The 18,706-nt window shown below is 41.2% G+C and overlaps 1 protein-coding gene across 6 annotated transcripts in view; it reads left to right on the top strand.

Moving 5' to 3' along the window:
• Nucleotides 1-18,706, top strand: part of CSNK1D (casein kinase 1 delta) — a 64,654-nt gene that overhangs the window by 16,899 nt on the left and 29,049 nt on the right. For all 6 annotated transcript variants that reach the window (XM_074971042.1, XM_074971039.1, XM_074971040.1 and 3 more), the window contains exons 2-6: nucleotides 10,190-10,300; nucleotides 11,526-11,674; nucleotides 12,193-12,421; nucleotides 13,217-13,387; nucleotides 17,566-17,714. In XM_074971042.1, coding sequence (XP_074827143.1) covers nucleotides 10,190-10,300; nucleotides 11,526-11,674; nucleotides 12,193-12,421; nucleotides 13,217-13,387; nucleotides 17,566-17,714 — 809 coding nt within the window. The remainder of the gene's footprint in view (nucleotides 1-10,189; nucleotides 10,301-11,525; nucleotides 11,675-12,192; nucleotides 12,422-13,216; nucleotides 13,388-17,565; nucleotides 17,715-18,706) is intronic.

Consider the following 18,706-nt stretch of genomic DNA (forward strand, 5'->3'; position numbering starts at 1 on the left):
AGAAACTGCCTTTATTTCCATCAGTGAAACAAAGCCATTATAGATTACAGAGCTTGAAGTATAACTTTCAATCCCAGCAGGGAAAGGAAGGACTTTGACCTGTGGAACTCTATCACCAGAAATCAAGATAAGCTTTTTACCTGTTCAGAACACAGTTCAGGTCCATCTTCTAGAGAGTTGGCTACAAATTAGATGGTGATATTTATTCTTCCTCTAGATAGTCTTAATTCTAGAATGGTTCATAGAAATATCTTAACCCAAAGGAGGAACAGAGAAGATGGTTCATAATCAGGTAACAGTTTTCATTTTAACCTGTATTGTCATGTACAGTAGCAGCATGAGGTATAAATCTGTATATACCTAAAACATTAATGAATGATGTATAGACCACAAATAATGGGACTTTTGAAACATGCAGTTTACACTCTAAAGAAGACTTACACCCACTTGTAGACTTTAATGTAGCATAACAACCTTTGACTTCGTAGCCTTCAATATCTAATGCATATTGGCTTTAAACCAGTGTTATGTAGGTTTCAGTATGTTTCAACTATCTAAATTTAATGGTAAACCGGAAATATTTTGGAGCTTAAAGATACAATTAGTAATACTAACTTTTCCATATTTTCCTGCCATGACAATCTTGAGTTCTTAATCAAAAATATAAGTAGAGAATATTAGAGAGCTAAATTTAAAAAAATAAAGTTAATTGATCTGTCACAGTTCAGGGCAAAACTGCACCATTATTGATATTCATGCTTCCAGCTCCCCAGCTGTTGCCTATCTTGGGAGGAGAGCCACATCCCTCTCCTTTCTGACCAGAGTATTTTCTGGGTTGCACAGTGTGACATTATCTGCTTAAAATATGACCATATAGATCATTGTTGCAACCACTGTTATATAATTGCAACAAATCTTGTACAAAGGTTGTCAAGTAAGGTGTCTGTGGACAGGTTATGACTCGCTGAATATATTTATGCTATTTGTATGCATGTATCATTTTTGTATTTGAAGTTATGAGTATTGGCTCTATACCTGGATTTCAAATGTTTGCTCCTGAGGTAACGCCCTCAAGGTAAATAGCTTGCACAATTTGAAGGGACTATTCAAATTAAGTGGCTCATCAATAGGACACTTAACTCACAATGGAAGACGCTTATCTACACTGAATGGACTGTCCTGTGAATGTTCTGTCTGGGCTATAGGTAATGGCTTCCTACTATGTCTCAAGGCATGTCTACACTGGCAGAGTTACAGTGCCGCTCAGAGAGCACTGAAGGAAACCACTGTTGTGTGTTCACGCTGTCAGCTGCCTGCGCAATAGTGTGTTCACACTTGCGGCACTTGCAGTGGTATTTGGAGCATTGCATTCTGGGGAGCTATCCCACAGAGCATTTCTTCCTCTTCTGCTGCTAAGAGTTGTGAGAAGATGGAGGGGGTCGCGGGGCATCCTGGTCCTGTCCCAATGCCCCGTGATGCATTGCTTTGCATCCCAGCAATCCCTGTGCTTCCATCCACATTTAGCGCCATCTTTCAGTGGTTTGTGTACTGCGCGCCGAGCCTCTTCAGGAATTGCAGGAATGGATCCCGAACTGTTGACCAGTATGCTGCTCATTCTGACCAACACATCACGATTGGCAGTGGAGTTATTCCTTAAACTACAGAGGCAAGAGGAGTGCGAGTGACATTGATCTCGCCACGCGTACTAGCTACGACATGAGGTTGCTTGTGGCTTTCACATAGGTGCTGACCACAGTGGAACGCTGCTTTTGTGCTTGGGAAATAAGGACTGCCTGGTGAGATCACATTGTGATGCATGTCTGGGATGACGAGCAGTGGCTGCAGAACTTTTGGATGAGGAATGCTGCATTCATGGGACTGTATGATGAGCTTGCCCCAGGCCTGTGGCACAAGGACAGGAGAATGAGAGCTGCTGTGCCATTGGATAAGCACGTGGCGATTGCACTGTGGAAGCTCATTACTCCAGATGCTACCGATCGGTCGCTAGCCAGTTCGGAGTGGGAAGGTCGACCGTTGGACTCATGTTGACGGAAGTGTGCAGGGCCATTAATTGCATCCTGCTCCGAAAGACCATGACATTGTGGATGGCTCTGCACAAATGGGCTTCCCTAACTGTGGAGGGGTGATAGATAGCATGCATATTCCAATTCTGGCACCAGACCACCTAGCCACTGAGTACATTAATCGCAAGGGGTATTTCTCAGTGGTTCTCCAGGCACTTGTGGATCACCGTGGGCTTTTCACAGACATTAACGCAGGCTGGTCCAGAAAGATGCGTGACGCAAGCATCTTTTAGGGACTTTCTTTGTAGACCAGAAGATCACCGTAGGGGAAGTTGAAATGCCCATTGTGATCCTGGGAGACCCTGCCTACCCCTTAATGCTGTGGCTTATGAAGCCATACAGGGGGCAACTTGATGGCAGCAAGGAGCAGTTCAACAACAGGCTGAGCAAGTGCAGAATGACTGTTAAGTGTGCTTTTGGCCGTTTAAAGGCCTGCTGGCGCTGTCTCTATGGGAAGCTGGACCTGGCCAATGACAATATTCCTGTGCTTATAGCCGTGTGCTGTACGCTCCATAATTGTGAAGGGAAGGGTGAAAGTTTCACTCAGGGCTCAACTGCAGAGGCTCAGAGCCTGGAGGCTGAGTTTGAACAGCCAGATACCAGGGCTATTAGAGGGGCGCAGCGCGGGGCCATAAGGATTAGGGATGCCTTGAGGCAGCAATTTGAAGCTGAAAGCCACTAATATTTGTTGCTGTGCTTGTGAGTGCAGTGCTTGTAATGCTAAGAGGTGATTGTGATTGGTGCAGACAATGTGGAGAAAGAAGTGGTTCAGGACTATTTAGAAAAGCTGGAGGAGCACAAGTCCATGGGGCCAGATGCGCTGCATCCGAGGGTGCTAAAGGAGTGGGCGGATGTGATTTCAGAGCCATTGACCATTATCTTTGAAAACTCATGACGATCGGGCGAGGTCCCAGATGACTGGAAAAAGGCTAATGTAGTGCCCATCTTTAAAAAAGGGAAGAAGGAGGATCCGGGGAGCTACAGGCTAGTCAGCCTCACCTCAGTCCCTTGAAAAATCATGGAGCAGGTTCTCAAGGAATCCATTTTGAAGCACTTTGAGGAGAGGAAAGTGATCAGGAACAGTCAGCGTGGATTCCATCCAGCCTGACTAACCTAATTGCCTTCTACAATGAGATAACTGGCTCTGTGGATGAGGGGAAAGCAGTGAACGTGTTATTCCTTGACTTTAGCAAAGCTTTTGATTTAGTCTCCCACGATATTCTTGCCAGCAAGTTAAAGTAGTATGGGCTGGATGAATGGACTATAAGGTGGATAGAAAGCTGGCTAGATCGTCGGGCTCAACGGGTAGTGATCAATGACTCCATGTCTAATTGGCAGCCGGTAATGATCTGGACGATGGCGTGGATTGCACCCTCAGCAAGTTTGCAGATGATACTAAACTGGGAGGAGCGGTTGATACGCTGGTGGGTAGGGATAGGATACAGAGGGACCTAGACAAATTAGAGTATTGGGCCAAAAGAAATCTGATGAGGTTCAATAAGGACAAGTGCAGAGTCCTGCATTTAGGAAGGAAGAATCCCATGCACTGCTACAGACTAGGGACAGAGTGGCTAAGCAGCAGTTCTGCAGAAAAGGACAGGGGTTATGGTGGACGAGAAGCTGGATATGAGTCAATAGTGTGTTCAGGCTAACAGCAATTTGGGCTGTATAAGTAGGAGCATTGCTAGCAGATTGAGGGATGTTATCATTACCCTCTATTCGGCATTGGTGAAGCCTCATCTGGAGTACTGTGTCCAGTTTTGGGCCCCATACTACAAGAAGGATGTGGAAAAATTGGTTAGTCTCTAAGGTGCCACAAGTACTCCTTTTAGATCTAGACTGTTCTCAGTGGTATCAGATGACAGAACAAGAAGTAATGGTCTCAAGTTGCAGTGGGGGAGGTTTATGTTGGTGGTTTATGTTATGAGGTGGTGGAATCTCCTTCCCTAGAAGTTTTTAAGGTCAAGCTTGACAAAGCCCTGGCTGGGATGATTTAGTTGGGGATCGGTCCTGCTTTGAGCAGGGGGTTGGACTAGATGACCTCCTGTCCCTTCCAACCCTGATATTCTATGATTCAATGATCACGCAAAAAGTCCTCCTTAGTTCTTCGTGGCTGCTTTCTAGTTATGTGCAGCCGTTCAGCTGCCGGTAACAAAAGAGGGAGGCGGGGCTCCCAAGCTCATCTCTGAAGTTTAAACACAACATTTTACAGAAGCAGTATTGTTTGCAACACACACAGCACTGATTCAGTGATTTAAAACACAGCCCATACTCTCTCACCTGTCACTAACTGGCTGACCCCAGGCAAGCACACATGAGCCACAAGACCCCCAAAATGGTGAGTAGCTGCAGGCGCAAGGTAAATCACGCTTCCCGGACCCTTCTGTACACTGGGCACTTGGCTCTTGGGGGGAGCCAGCACAGTAGGGGGGGCCTGATAATCATTCCTGTCCCCACACTTTCCACAAGGTGTGATTGTTATTTAAGATATCATGCTGCTGAGGGTCAGCAGCTGATTGCTCAGTATCTCCATGAGAGTTTCCTGGAGATCTCTGAGGCAGATTCACGTGAAGTGAGGGAGTCAATCAGCAGCCTGTTCCGCTGCTCAGACTAGGCATGCGGTGGGAGACAAGCCTGCTTTCTGCAACCCGCCTGCCCCCAACAACTTGCTTCAGCGATTCCCAAAATCAAATCCACTTACCAGGGGCCTCCTCTCCTGTTGCACTTCGCCAACATCCAACACCTGTGACTGTCTAGCCTCCTCTGGGGTAAAAAAGAGCTCCTGGATGCATGTATCTGACCTCAGAGTCATGCTCTGCCTCTGGGTCACCCTCCACATTCTTGTCCAAGATTTCCTCCTCCTGGCTCAGTCCGCTCTCGACTGGCATGCAAGCCACCGAAGTATCCACAGTGGTCTTCGGAAGTGGAGGTGGGGTTGCCGCCGAGTACCGCATCCAGCTCTTTATAGAACTGGCAGCTCATGGGCGCAGCAGCGTTTGCCTCCCACGCCTTGTGGTAAGCGTTCCGCAGCTCCTTCACTTCGACCGTGCACTGCAATGTGTCCTGGTCATGGCCCCTTTCTGTCATGCATCGTGAAATCTGTCCATAGGTATCATCATTCCTACAGCTGGAGCACAGCTGGGACTGGACAGCCTCCTTTCCCCAAATGCTGATGAGGTCCAGCAGCTCGGCATTGCTCCATGTGGGGGATCGCCTGGTGCATGGAGCAGGCATAGCCATCTGAAAAGATGTGCTGAGACCACTGCATGCATCACCGAGCAAACAGGAAGGGGACTTACAAAATTCCAGAAGAATTTATGGGGTGGGGATGATGGTTGGTCACCTGAGGGCAGGGTAGTAGAGTTCAAACTGATGACCAGAGGCGAGAACAGGCATTGTGGAACACCTCCTGGAGGCCAGTCGCAGTGCTGTAATCAACCCCGGTGTCTACACTGGCATCGAGCGCTGTAGGCCCAGTGCAGAAAGCTGTATGCCTCTCGTTGGGGTGTTTTTTTTACAACGCTGGAACTGCGCGGTTTCTGTGCACTGTGGATTGGCAGTGTGTACATCTTGGGAGTTACAGTGCAGAAAGCTGCTTTACTGCGCAGAAACTTGCCAGTGTAGACAGGGCCTTAGTGGAGTCATGCATGGATCTGTGACTCACCCATGTGACTCCAAACACTATTTTGTCACCTGTGATTTTCCATTAGCTTTGCTGAGGGCTTTGTTTGAAACAATGAGTTTCCCTCCACATGGCAAAAACTATACAAGGCCCTGGAAACACCTCCATTTTGCCTCTTTCCTTCTCAAACCTCTGGACTATGGACTTATACTAAAGGGAGCATTCTAACCAAGGGACTGAGGTCCTTCCAATGATTTGGAAGCAACCAGAGACTTATCAAGCCAGCAGTTTATTCCATCACTGCTACAAGCCTTAACCAAGAACTTTGCATTTATTGTATGTATTTGACTCCTTTAACCGATTTTAACTCTCACCTTTCTTTCTTTTTATGAATAAACCTTTAGAATTTAGGTACTAAAGGATCAGCAACGGTGTGATTTTTGGGGTAAGATCTGAGTTGTATATTGACCTGGGTGTGTGGCTGGTCCTTGGTGATCAAAAGAACCTTTTATTTGAGGAGATTGGTTTTAAAGAACAGCTCATCCCTAAGTCTAGTGGTTTTGGTGCCGATACAAGGACTGGAATGCCTAAGGAAACTGCTTTTATGACTTCTTGTTAGCCAGTGTGGTGAAACAGAAGTGTACTTTTGTTGCTGGTTTGGTATATCTCATGGGAGAATAACCTCCAGTGTTGGGGTGTGTCCACCCTATTTCTCAGCAGTTTGTCCTGAATTTGGTATTCTCAGTTGTGACCCACAAAGGCGAGGTTACAGTGGCATAGTCGGCAGGATCCACAGAACCAGGTCAATTAAGCTTTGGATCAGATCCCCACGCTATTCAAAATTTCAAATTTGATATTGAGAATTTTAAAGGTTAAAGATCAGTGACCATGAGCCAGAAGGCATCAGCAGAAGAAATCAAACTACAAGCCCTGAGAGAGAGCCTGTGTCTTGAACATGAACAAAGACTGGCAGAACTTTGAATGCAAGAGAAGCAAGCCTTGGCCCAGCTGGAAAAAGAAGCTGGAGAGAGAGCCAAAGAAGCTTACAGAAGGCAAATGGAAGTGCTGCAAGCTGAAACAGAAGTGGACAAACTTAAGCTCCAAATCAAAAAAAAGCAATGGAAGAACAGCAGAAACTGTATCCTCTTGAAAGTCCAGTTTATAACAATGTTGGTATGTTGTTTGAGACTAAGAAGTTGTCTGTGTTTAACCCATTATGCTGTGACCAGGGAGAGGGTGACTCTAACCTGGCTAAGGTGGAAAATAACTGTTTGTCTGTGAATGAAGTTTCTGAATGTCTGTCTAATATCTCAGAAGAGAATCTGGAATTAGATGAAGCACAGAGAGAACTCGCTGGTCAGGAAAATATTTCTCTAGAGCAGATTAAAGTTGATGGCCAGTTTGAAGCCCTAGTTGAGGAAGAAAAGGGTAGATTGATTGATTGTGGGTGATGGATTGTTGGCTAGTAAAGCTTGTGAAAGTGAGCCTGAACAAGGTAAAAGTGATTTGCTTAAAGTAGCTCAGTATAATGAGACACTATCTGTGGAGAACAGCAGTTTATCTGTTGGGAGTGGCAACTTGCCTGTTAAGGAAGCTGTCCCACTTTCCAAGTATGTGTGTGAAATCAGCCATGGGTGCTGGGACAAGGAAAGGATCTCTCCAATTGTTTGTCTGTTAAGAATAGCAGTGTGCCTGCTGCAAAAGTGTGTCTCTCTAGCTCTTTGTCTGAAGCCTGTCAACCTATGGTGGTTGAAAATTTATCAGTTGTACCAGAGTTGGTTCTGGATTCAACTGAAGCTCAAGAAGGAAATGTTCCTAAGTTTGTTTCCTAGGGAGAATGACATGGTAACTAGGTCATATCCAGTTATAGTCATAACAAAGTCCAGGGGCCAGGCAATTCTGGTGCTTCTATTTTGCCTGTTCCTAGTGTGTTGCTGCGTAAAGATATGACAACTCTGTTTAATCAGGTTGATATCATGACCAGGGCACAAGGAGAGCATGAAGTTGGTTTAACTGTGTTACCCACTAACAGTGTGGATAGCTTTGAGAATGTTTTAAATGGAATGAAGATTGTCAGGGAATTCGACCAGCCCTATGATAACCAACTTGCTGGGAGGACAATGTTGTTGGGACAGGAATGTCTCCATGTTGATTCTATAAATGAACAGTTTCTGTCTCAGGTTCAGAGGGAGGGCTGGGTAGCTGAATCTACAGAGCAGGACAGCAGTGCTGTTAATCTCTCGAATACAGTGGATGGCAGGTAACCTCTCATCTCGAGATACTTTGGATATGTCTTGTAGTCTCTTAGGGTACGTCTACACTACCCGCCGGATATGCGGGTAGTGATTGATCTATCGCGTCACATCTAGACGCGATAAATCGATCCCCGAATCGACGCCTGTACTCCACCTCAGCAGGAGGAGTAAGCAGAGTTGACAGGGGAGGCGCTGCGGTTGACTCGCCGCCGTGAGGACGGTCAGGTAAGTCGAACTAAGATACTTTGACTTCAGCTACGCTATTCGCGTATCTGAAGTTGCGTATCTTAGTTCAAACTCCCCCGCAGTGTAGCCCAGGCCAAAGCGGACTCAACATCTGATTCCATGTGAAAGCAGAGGTTGGTAATAGACTCAAGGTTCTTTTGTCCTTCCAACATGCTAGTGAAAATGAATGGTATCTCTTTAAGACTGAGTCCAGCCTTGGAATTGGTAAAGGTTAAGAATCTGAAAATGAGTAAACAAGCAAGTGTCTGTTGTTGTAAATTACCTGACTGACTGAGGGGAGAAAGACTTACCTGTGGCTGTTAGCAAAGAGGACATACCCAGCCAGCCAATGGATTCTGTTACACAAGAGAGCTCAGATTTTGACCCTCTGGAACAGGGGGGGAAGGAAAAAACTTAATCTTGCAAATGGAAGCCACAGGTTAACCCTAAAATGCCAAAACCCCAATGGTATTGAGCCAAAGGCATGGCATAACAAAAATGTTTGTAAATATATGCTCATAATAGATTTGATGTTAATATTAATGCTAATGTTAACTCTTGTGACTAATGTGTGGCTGATACCAAGAACTGTAAAAATATATGATATACCTAATCTTTTGGAAAAACTCTTGAACACGTTAAGAGTGATACATAAGAACACACTTTATGTTAAAAGGCCTTGTGATACTGATATTTCAAAGCTAGTGCCTATAACCAGTCTTGGAACTTATCTCAGCAGAAAAGACATTTCAGATCTAATGTGCTTTATAAAAAGGGAAACTGAGGCACATTACCATATTGCTTTCCTGGCTAAATGCCAAGATTCCTGTGCTATGAAGAACATTAATATCTACATTGACTTGATGTTAATTGGGCTCCAAACATTTGCCAGAGCTTGTATGAATAAATTAGCTATTTTCATTGGCTCATGGCAAGATAATATGAAACATACAGGAATTATGCTGCAAGAGCAGATCCAATCTACTATTGGTCTAACCAAGTTTTACCTTGGGTTTGTAAAGGAATTCAATGGTGTTGTTACTTCCATAATGAACCTTACAAAGAAAAGGCCTGTTTTGATCAAACATAATTTTGATAAAACATTTCAGTTATACACTGACACTTCTAATATTGGGGTAGAAACTGTAGTAATACCAGAACCAAGAATGGGAAGTTCCTGCCTTCACTGTTGTTCCCAGCACAGACAGGTTTCCCAAGAACATCTGCTTGCTTTCTCTTCAGAAACAGTTAACAGGTGCAATTGCTAAAGTTATGAGGTACCACACAGCACTTCCTATTCAAGCCCACATTATTCTTAAGTTAAAAAGCATTACAGAGAAAACAATAAAAAAAACCTATATGAACGTTAATAAGCTTACCAAGGTTCACCCTAATTTAGATTCTGGCAGGAGCAGTCCTTCAACAACCTCTGCCTCCCAACCCCATAGGATTCTTTGTGGTTACCAGTTCATCACAGCTTCAGCTCAGAATAAGCACCCAGTATCATGAGGCCTCAGTAGGCCAAGTCCTTTCAACCCTACCCTAAGGATTGGGGTCCTCTGCCATGGGCCAGTTTATAACCAGCCTATTTATCCAAAAACCCTTTAGTTGTCTCTTGGGTAATGGAGAATCCAGTTTGAACTAGTATATGGGTACCTCTCCATGGTATTGCTTCAAAGGACAAATAATGGAGGAACTAGATTAGCATCCCCCTCCCTATTAGAGAAGGTACATACAGTGCCACAATAACACATATACAATAGCATTTTTAATACCATGTACGCCAAAAATGTTAACCCTAACTCAATACGGTTTAACTTCATTCAGTAAAGTTTATTTTAATTCCATGAGGTTCACTCAGGATATTGTCAGTCTGTCATCTGATCATTATAGAACAGTTTGTCAATATCTTGTTTAATTGAAATTATCAATTTCCATACAGGAAACACATTTGGAAAGAAATATCTTGCTTTTCTATATCGATTGTCCTTTTCTGTTTTTAGGAACAGACATTGCTGCCGGTGAAGAGGTTGCCATCAAATTGGAATGTGTGAAAACCAAGCATCCTCAGCTCCACATAGAGAGTAAAATCTACAAAATGATGCAGGGAGGAGGTAAACTTAAGTTTCTGCTAATAAGAGTATTTTTGTCTGTGTTCATGGATATCAGATACGTTAGTGTTCAGGTTCCCTTTTGGAGATGAGGGAGGTTTCCTTCAGTTTTTCTGTGTTCGAGTATTTGCCCCCAACACTACCATTCACTAATCTAGTCAACACAACTCAGAAAAATGTTAAAATTTAGCTCCTTTTCTACGTTCAGTTTTTTAAAAGTTTAAAAGAGATGGTTCTCAGCTTTTAAATTTTTCTGATGTTCTTCCATCTTAAATATTTTGAATTTTTATAAAATGTCAAGTTTTTACCTCCAGAAATTACCTTCAGACAGAACACAAATTTATATAAACAGAAAAAAAAAAATAACTAAAGATGCCAACTGCTAGTATTCTCACTTCTGTGTTTTTAACTTCTTAGAACTAGACTGGGAGAATTCCCTCACTTCTTAAATAATTTTGACCTCCTAAGACAAGGAGTAGCAGAGTAGGACATGAATTTTAATAGCCACCACATGCCATCCTATGGTAGGTAAAAATACTGACGTCTTATTGACTTCAGTGGAATGCTGCCCCGGCACAGAGGATTATGCTAGCCGATCCCAACAGAGGTTTGGGGCCTAAACATATAGTTAACTTAGTTTTATTGTTAACTGCCTCAAATAAATAAATAAATACAATCCATTTCAAACACTAAGCCCAGATAAATGTTTTTATTGTGACATGATAATGGTTCTGGAAACCAGGAAATTGAGTTCTAAAGCTTGTTCTGACAAGCACACTCTCTGTCACTTTGCCTCTGTCACTTACTTGTCACAGGCTCCCCATCTGTATAATGGAGCTATTTACCCCCTTACAGGGACTGTATGAATATATGAAATGTTGTCTAAGGCCCTGATCCAACAAAGCACCAATGCATGGGATTACATGCTTAGCACAATATGTGTGTCAGTTCTTTTTTGAAAGAGGAGGATGTAAGTTTAGATATCTCCTGTTAGAAATTTTGTTAGTCCTTCTGCAGAATCTTAGGTTTATGTTCTCAAAAATCCTTTACATAGTGTAAAATATTATACATCACTGGAAACACAAAATAGCCCTCATTGGGAATATTTAAAATTTTACAGAATAATGTGTTTTTTAAATCTGTTTTAAGGGTCTTGAAGATCCATGTTCATGACCTATAGAAATTCAGATGAAAAGCACTGTGAATAAACTATTTTTCTCTGTTCTAGTGGGTATTCCCACAATTAAATGGTGTGGAGCTGAAGGAGACTATAATGTAATGGTGATGGAGTTGTTGGGACCAAGCCTTGAAGATCTATTCAATTTTTGTTCAAGGAAATTCAGTCTGAAGACAGTCCTGTTGCTTGCTGACCAAATGGTAGGAAATTGCTTTCACGCTCTTGATGATGAAATCTACTTGTCATATTAAGATTTTCAAAGAGCGTTTACTCAGCTATATCCCTTTTCAGGAATTCAGAGGTGGGTGGGGTTTGTGATCTCTTTTAAAGGTTGTAACACTCAAAATTAGGTTTATTTTTGTAAATGCAAAACTTTAAATCAATAATTTTGATGAATGTTTAAATTAAAACAGTTTTTATTGGAATTTAAATATTCTTCTGAATTGTTTACTATCTAGACATTGTTACATTGTGCTAGTGCAAAAGAGCCAGAAAGTGAAGCTGAGTAGAAACAAACGTGAAATTTACTAAGGTGAGGGAACTGGAGAAAGATATGAAAACAATATAGTGAAAAGTAAGCTGTTTGTAAAATCCATTTCTTTTAATAATCTGATATTTTAAATGATAAAACAGGTAAAGGAATTTGTTTTTAGGACTGTTTCTAGTAACAGAAATTCATGCACAATGTCTCTTGAATTAATTTCTTCTCTGTATCTAGATTAGTCGAATTGAATATATCCACTCTAAGAACTTCATCCACCGAGATGTAAAACCTGATAACTTCCTGATGGGTCTGGGAAAGAAAGGCAATCTGGTCTACATAATAGACTTTGGGTTAGCCAAGAAGTATCGGGATGCTCGAACTCACCAGCACATTCCATATCGTGAAAATAAAAACTTAACAGGAACTGCCCGTTATGCATCTATAAACACTCATCTTGGAATTGGTGAGCTGGAGGAAGATCGCTTTCTGTCTAGCAAAATATGTATCTGTCATTTTGAGTATTCAGTTAATGAAATATACAGTCTGGATAAATCCTTTTAGCAAGCAGATAATTCTTTTGTAGCTGATGCATTGATATGTACTATTGGCTGAGCTTGCAAGGCTTACACTCAACTTGATGCTGCCTATTTGTCATGCAATAACTTTTGAATGCTGCATCCAATAAATTCCAAAATTTCAGGAAATATTTTAGGCAACAATATGCAGAACCCTGCTGATGTTTGGGGGAAAATTAGAAAACTGAAAGGGTGCAAATGTGGAAGGAGGAGAGGCACACAGAGTCCCTGCCTCCTATTTAGCAGAGCCACAATTGTCTATAAATCAAATAACTGATTGATAAGAACCATTTAACACCTTCTGACATAATATCCCTATCTCATTTCTGGCCATCCTCCCAATAGAGTTTAAGATGTTGAAACCCTGAATCCCAGGAAGAAAGAAAAGAAATAACAATAGTGGGGGTGGTTAAGTTGGGCTTATGTGTGTGATTTCTTTAGGCTTATGTCTGCAGGTAGGAATAAAAGCAGGAAACTAGTGGTTCCAAGGAATTAGTAAGTTTTTGCATAACTGCAAGAGGGATAACTGTTTCTAATTATTGGCAAGTTTAAGATGGACTTACTGACCTTTAGCCATATATTATGTATTTGTAAGGCTTTCAGTGACAGTTTATGGCATAAACATTTTTGTACGTTCACATCAGAACATCAAATCTAACAACTCCACTTTTATACTCTTGTAGAGCAGTCTCGCAGAGACGACTTGGAGTCCTTGGGCTATGTACTGATGTATTTTAACCTGGGCTCCCTCCCATGGCAGGGACTGAAGGCAGCAACAAAAAGACAGAAATATGAACGTATCAGTGAAAAGAAAATGTCTACACCCATTGAGGTTTTGTGTAAAGGATATCCTTGTAAGTTATCCTTTTGATGGTGTATTGACAAAGTTAGCTTTTTTTTTTTTTTACTTGACATTGAATAGTAGGTTCTATTGCTATTTAAGTTTTAAGCTATATTAATTTAGTGATTACTTTGACATCTGTTCATAATTAGGCATATCAAACTCCATGATGGGCTAAATGTTTATGTACATGGACATCACACTTGCGTGTCAGGACCCCCTCTGTCCCTTGACCAGCTCTCCTCACCTTCAATTTTATATTTTTTTTGAATGTGTATTCACTGGGACTTTGGGATTGAAAGCGGTCTCTCCTGACTCTGTACTTTTATCATACTTTGTGCTCTTGTAAAAATGCTGTGCTGTATGAAGATAGACAAAAATAATTATTTATAGGAGTTGACCAGTTCAAGGTTTTATTCCCGTTGTTTGAATGGGCTGGATTGCAAAGTCAGATGTACCAATAGTATCTGCTGTACTTGGGAACATGGAGAATAGGAATTACCATACTGGATTGACTGTATGATCCATCTGATCCAGTATCCTGTCTCTGACAGTGGCCAACACCAAATGCCTCAGAGGAAAATGCAAGAAAGCTTACATTAGGCCGGTGTTTTCCCCCACATTTGATCTGCCCAGTCACGCTGGCCGTTCCCCCAAAAATTTAGTTATCTTCCTAATCTCTGGCAGTTAAAAATTGATTTAAACCCTGACACACAAGGTTTAATCTCTTCCACAGTTTGTTTTATCATTAACTAAAAATGTGAACATTTTTGTTAGCCGTATAAATGTCCAGTCTTTGAATCTTGCGAAGTTCTTGGCCTCAACAACTGCCTGTGGTGACACTTCCACAGTTGGAGTAGTGTGAAAAAGATATTTCTTTTCATATGTTTTGACTTTTGCCACCTTTCAATTTAATTGATTGTCCCTTTGCTCTTGTGTTACAAGAGGCAACAGAAGATCCTGATCTTCTCTGTACCATTCAAGTTGTCAGCTTTGTTTCCTTAAAATTAAATACAATGTGAATGGAACATTATGGTTGAAAATATAAAAAATGGGAATCTTGCAGTCTAAAGTTCTCAAGGAACGTTAACTCTGCCACTGTGTGTATGTATAATTTAATTTATTGCATGGAGGGTGTAGCCCTAGTGTGTGTGTGTGTGTGTGTATATATGTGTATATATATATATACACACACACACTAACTATAACTCTGAATATTCTTGTTATATATGTAACAAGAATATTCAGAGTTATAGTTAGTGTGTGTGTGTGTGTGTGTGTATATATATATATATACACACACGCATATATACTGGGGCTGTCAAGCAATTAAAAAAATGAATCGTGCTGTTAACAATAGAATACCATTTATTTTAAATACGTTTGGATGTTTACTACTTTTTCAAATATATTAATTTCAGTTACAACACAGAATACAAAGTGTACCGTGCTCACTTTATATTTTTTTATTACAAATATTTGCACTGTAAAACAAAAAAATGTATATTTCAGTTCATCTCATACAAGTACTGTAGTGCAATCTCTTTATCATGAAAGTTGAACTTACAAATGTAGAATTATGTACAGACAAATAACTGCATTAAAAAATAAAACAATGTAAAACTTTAGAGCCTACAAGTCCACTCAGTCCTACTTTTTGGTCAGCCAGTCACTCAGACAAACAAGATTGGTTACAATTTTCAGGAGATAATGCTGCCTGCTTCTTGTTTACAATGTCACCTGAAAGTGAGAACAGGCATTCGCATGGCACTGTTGTAGCTGGTGTTGCCAGATATTTACGTGCCAGATGTGCTAAAGCAGTGGTTCTCAAACTTTTGTATTGGTGACCCCTTTCACATAGCAAGCCTCTGAGTGCGATCCATCCCCGCCCTTATAAGTTAAAAACACTCTTAAACATATTTAACACCATTATAAATGCTGGAGGCAAAGTGGGGCTTGGGATGGAGGCTGACAGCTTGCAACCCTCCCACGTAATAACCTCGCGACCACCTGAGTGGTCACAACCCACCGTTTGAGAATTCCTTTGCTAAAGATTCATATGTCCCTTCATGCTTCAACCACCATTCCAGAGGACATGCTTTCATGCTGATGATGGGTTCTGCTTGGTAACGATCCAAAGCAGTGCAGACTTATGAATGTTCATTTTCATCATCTGAGTCAGATGCCACCAGCAAAAGGTTGATTTTCTTCTTTGGTGGTTTGGGTTCTGTAGTTTCTGCATCAGAGTCTTGCTCTTTTAAGACTTCTAAAAGCATGCTCCAGACCTCATCCCTCTCAGATTTTGGACGACACTTCAGATTCTTAAACCTTGGGTCAAGTGCTGTAGCTACTTTTAGAAATCTCACATCGGTGCCTTTTGTGTTTTGTCAAATCTGTTGTGAAAGTGTTCTTAAAACGAACATGTGCTGGGTCATCATCGAGACTGCTATAACATGAAATGAATGCAGGTAAAACAGAGCAGGAGACGTACAATTCTCCCCTGAAGGAGTATAGTCACAAATTTAATTGACGCATTATTTTTTTAACGAGCATCATCAGCATGGAAGCATGTCCTCTGGAATGGTGGCCCAAGCATGAAGGGGCATATGAATGTTTAGCATATCTGACATGTAAATACCTTGCAACATCGGCTGCAGAAGTGCCATGCGAATGAACACTTGTTCTCACTTTCAGGTGACACTGTGAATAAGAAGCAGGCAGCAATATCTCCTGTCAATGTAAACAAACCTGTTTGTCTTAACGATTGGCAGAATAAGAAGTAGGACTGGATGGACTTGTAGGCTCTAAAGTTTTACACTGTTTTGTTTGAGTGCAGTTACGTAACCAAAAAAAATCTGCATTTGTAAGTTACATTTTCATGATAAAGAGATTGCACTTCAGTACTTGTATGAGGTGAATTGAAAAATACTACTCTGAAAACTATTTCTTTTATCATTTTTCAGTACGTATATTTGTAATAAAAAATAATATAAAGTGAGCACTGTGCAATTTGTATTCTGTGTTGCAACTGAAATCAATATTGAAAATGTAGGAAAAACATCCAAATGTTTAATAAATTTCAATTGGTATTCTATAGTTTATAAGTGCGATTAATCGTGATAAATTATTTTGAGTTAATCGCGAGTTAACTGTGATTGACAGCCTCTCTCTCTCTCTCTCTCTCTCTCTCTCTCTCTCTCTCTCTCTCTCTCTCTCTCTCTCTATATATATAAATAAAACCCAAACGTTTAAAGTATTAAAAAATCCAAAACACTACATGATTCCACCGGACTCCTTGTTGTTTTTGTGGATACAGACTAACATGGCTACCCCCTGATACTTGATATGATTTCAGTGTGGCTTATTCAATGTTTTAAACATTCCCCACGTTTATTGCCTTTATGTAGATGCAGGCTATGCCACATTTTGCATTTTAAATACATAGATGTGTCCAATAGCAAAATTGAATACTCTTCCATGGAATTTTACATAAATAGAGACTGGCCCTATCCTGAGAAGTACAATATAAATTCAGAAGCAGTGAATGGCGCACACAAAATAAGACTGTCTTTCCTGTCCACTGTGCTCATTGCTACTGTAGGAGTCTAACCTGTTCTTTCCTCTCCCACCTTCAGCTATTTTGGTGGGGACTCTTCCCTCAGATCATGTTCTCTGCTGCTGGCAAGTAGAGTCTCTACCTACTGTGTGATTGATGATGAAATATGGAATATCACACAAATCCTTCCTTTGATGCCCACATCTTTTTAGATGGAGTCCATTCAGTAGTTTATTTTCTACCATTTCCTTGCTCCACCCTGTCTCCGTGCCATTGAGACACAGTACTGTCTCCTCCAAGTCCCAGCATTATGGTTTTGATTTTTCCTTTCGTTCAGGGGATTCTGTGACATTTATATCCTTGAACCAAATCTTAATGTATTTAGGCTTTAGAATTTCTGTACACTTGGCAGTGTAAATATTACAGTTGCCCCAGGAAAAATTAATAGCTTAGCAACTAAAATGGTGCTGCATCTTTTTGTTTGCTTGATGTGTCTGAAGGAATTGTTGAGAAGATAATGTTACATGTAGAAAAGGATGATAAAACTGTACTATCCCAGAAAACAGTACATTAATTTTGGAACAATTATTTAAAAGTAAATATGAAGCTAGTAAACTAGATTTCTCTTGTTACAGCCGAGTTTGCTACATACCTGAATTTCTGCCGCTCTTTGCGTTTTGATGACAAACCAGACTATTCTTATCTAAGACAGTTATTCAGAAACCTGTTCCACCGACAAGGCTTCTCCTATGACTATGTATTTGACTGGAACATGCTCAAATTTGTAAGTAGAGAACATTGCTGACTTAGTCAAAGAGGCCATTGGAAGAATTGAATTCTTCTATTTAGGATAGCTGCTATATATTTTAAGTTTGATTTCTTTACTAACAGTGTATATTTTGACTGTGCTACCCTAGACTCCCTGTGTTCAAACAACATTTCTGAGGGCCCAGCTTTCTTTTGGTGTTTGAGTGCAGTCTGAAAGCTTGAAGATGATTTTCTACAGTGCCTTTTCATTTCTTTAGTAAAGAGAGAGAGAACATTGGCTTGAAGAAATACTGAGATGTTCAAATCAACTAGTACATTCCTTACACTAAGAATAAAATCTTAAGGGGAATTGGAACTTCTCATTATGAATTAATAAGTGGCAAGATGTTAATTTTCAAATGAGATCACTATTGAAACTCTCTAGTAAATTTATTCCTTAACTTGTAGGTGAAAATGTGTTACATTTAATTCTTTACATCGAAAATCTAATTTCTGTCACTCTCTGGGATCATAGTACGTTTACACTGCAGTGCAAGTCCAGAGTTAGTCTACACTGATTGTTAACCCTATATTAAAATTTTTCTAACCTGAGCTTGAACCTGGGGCTCCAGGATCCATACTGCAGCGCACAGACCTGAGTCAAACCAGCCACATCCCAGACTCCCTGGTGCCTTCCTGAAATGTAGCTGCTCTAGCCCTTTGACTGTAGTGCACTGCGGGAAAACTTGACCATCCACCCTGCAAGTTTGAACATCCCACCAACACGTCTTGCCTATCAGTCTTTTTGGTCTGTGTGGTCTCAGCATCGTGGAGGAGGTGCCTTTCCAGGAACTTATTTTGCTTTTGTTTTCACTCCTGTGTCAGGAAACGGGCAGAGCTTCCGTGAACCGCTGGTGGACATTGTGGCAGTGTTTTTTGGCCCACCAAAAGCAACTGAAAGAGATTATGATGGACCACAAGGAGGAGGAGAGGGAGTACCCAGGCGTGGTAGACCTCTCACTGGCTAAG

This window comes from Natator depressus, chromosome 14 (genome assembly GCF_965152275.1).
Source record: "Natator depressus isolate rNatDep1 chromosome 14, rNatDep2.hap1, whole genome shotgun sequence".
Taxonomy (NCBI): domain Eukaryota; kingdom Metazoa; phylum Chordata; order Testudines; family Cheloniidae; genus Natator; species Natator depressus.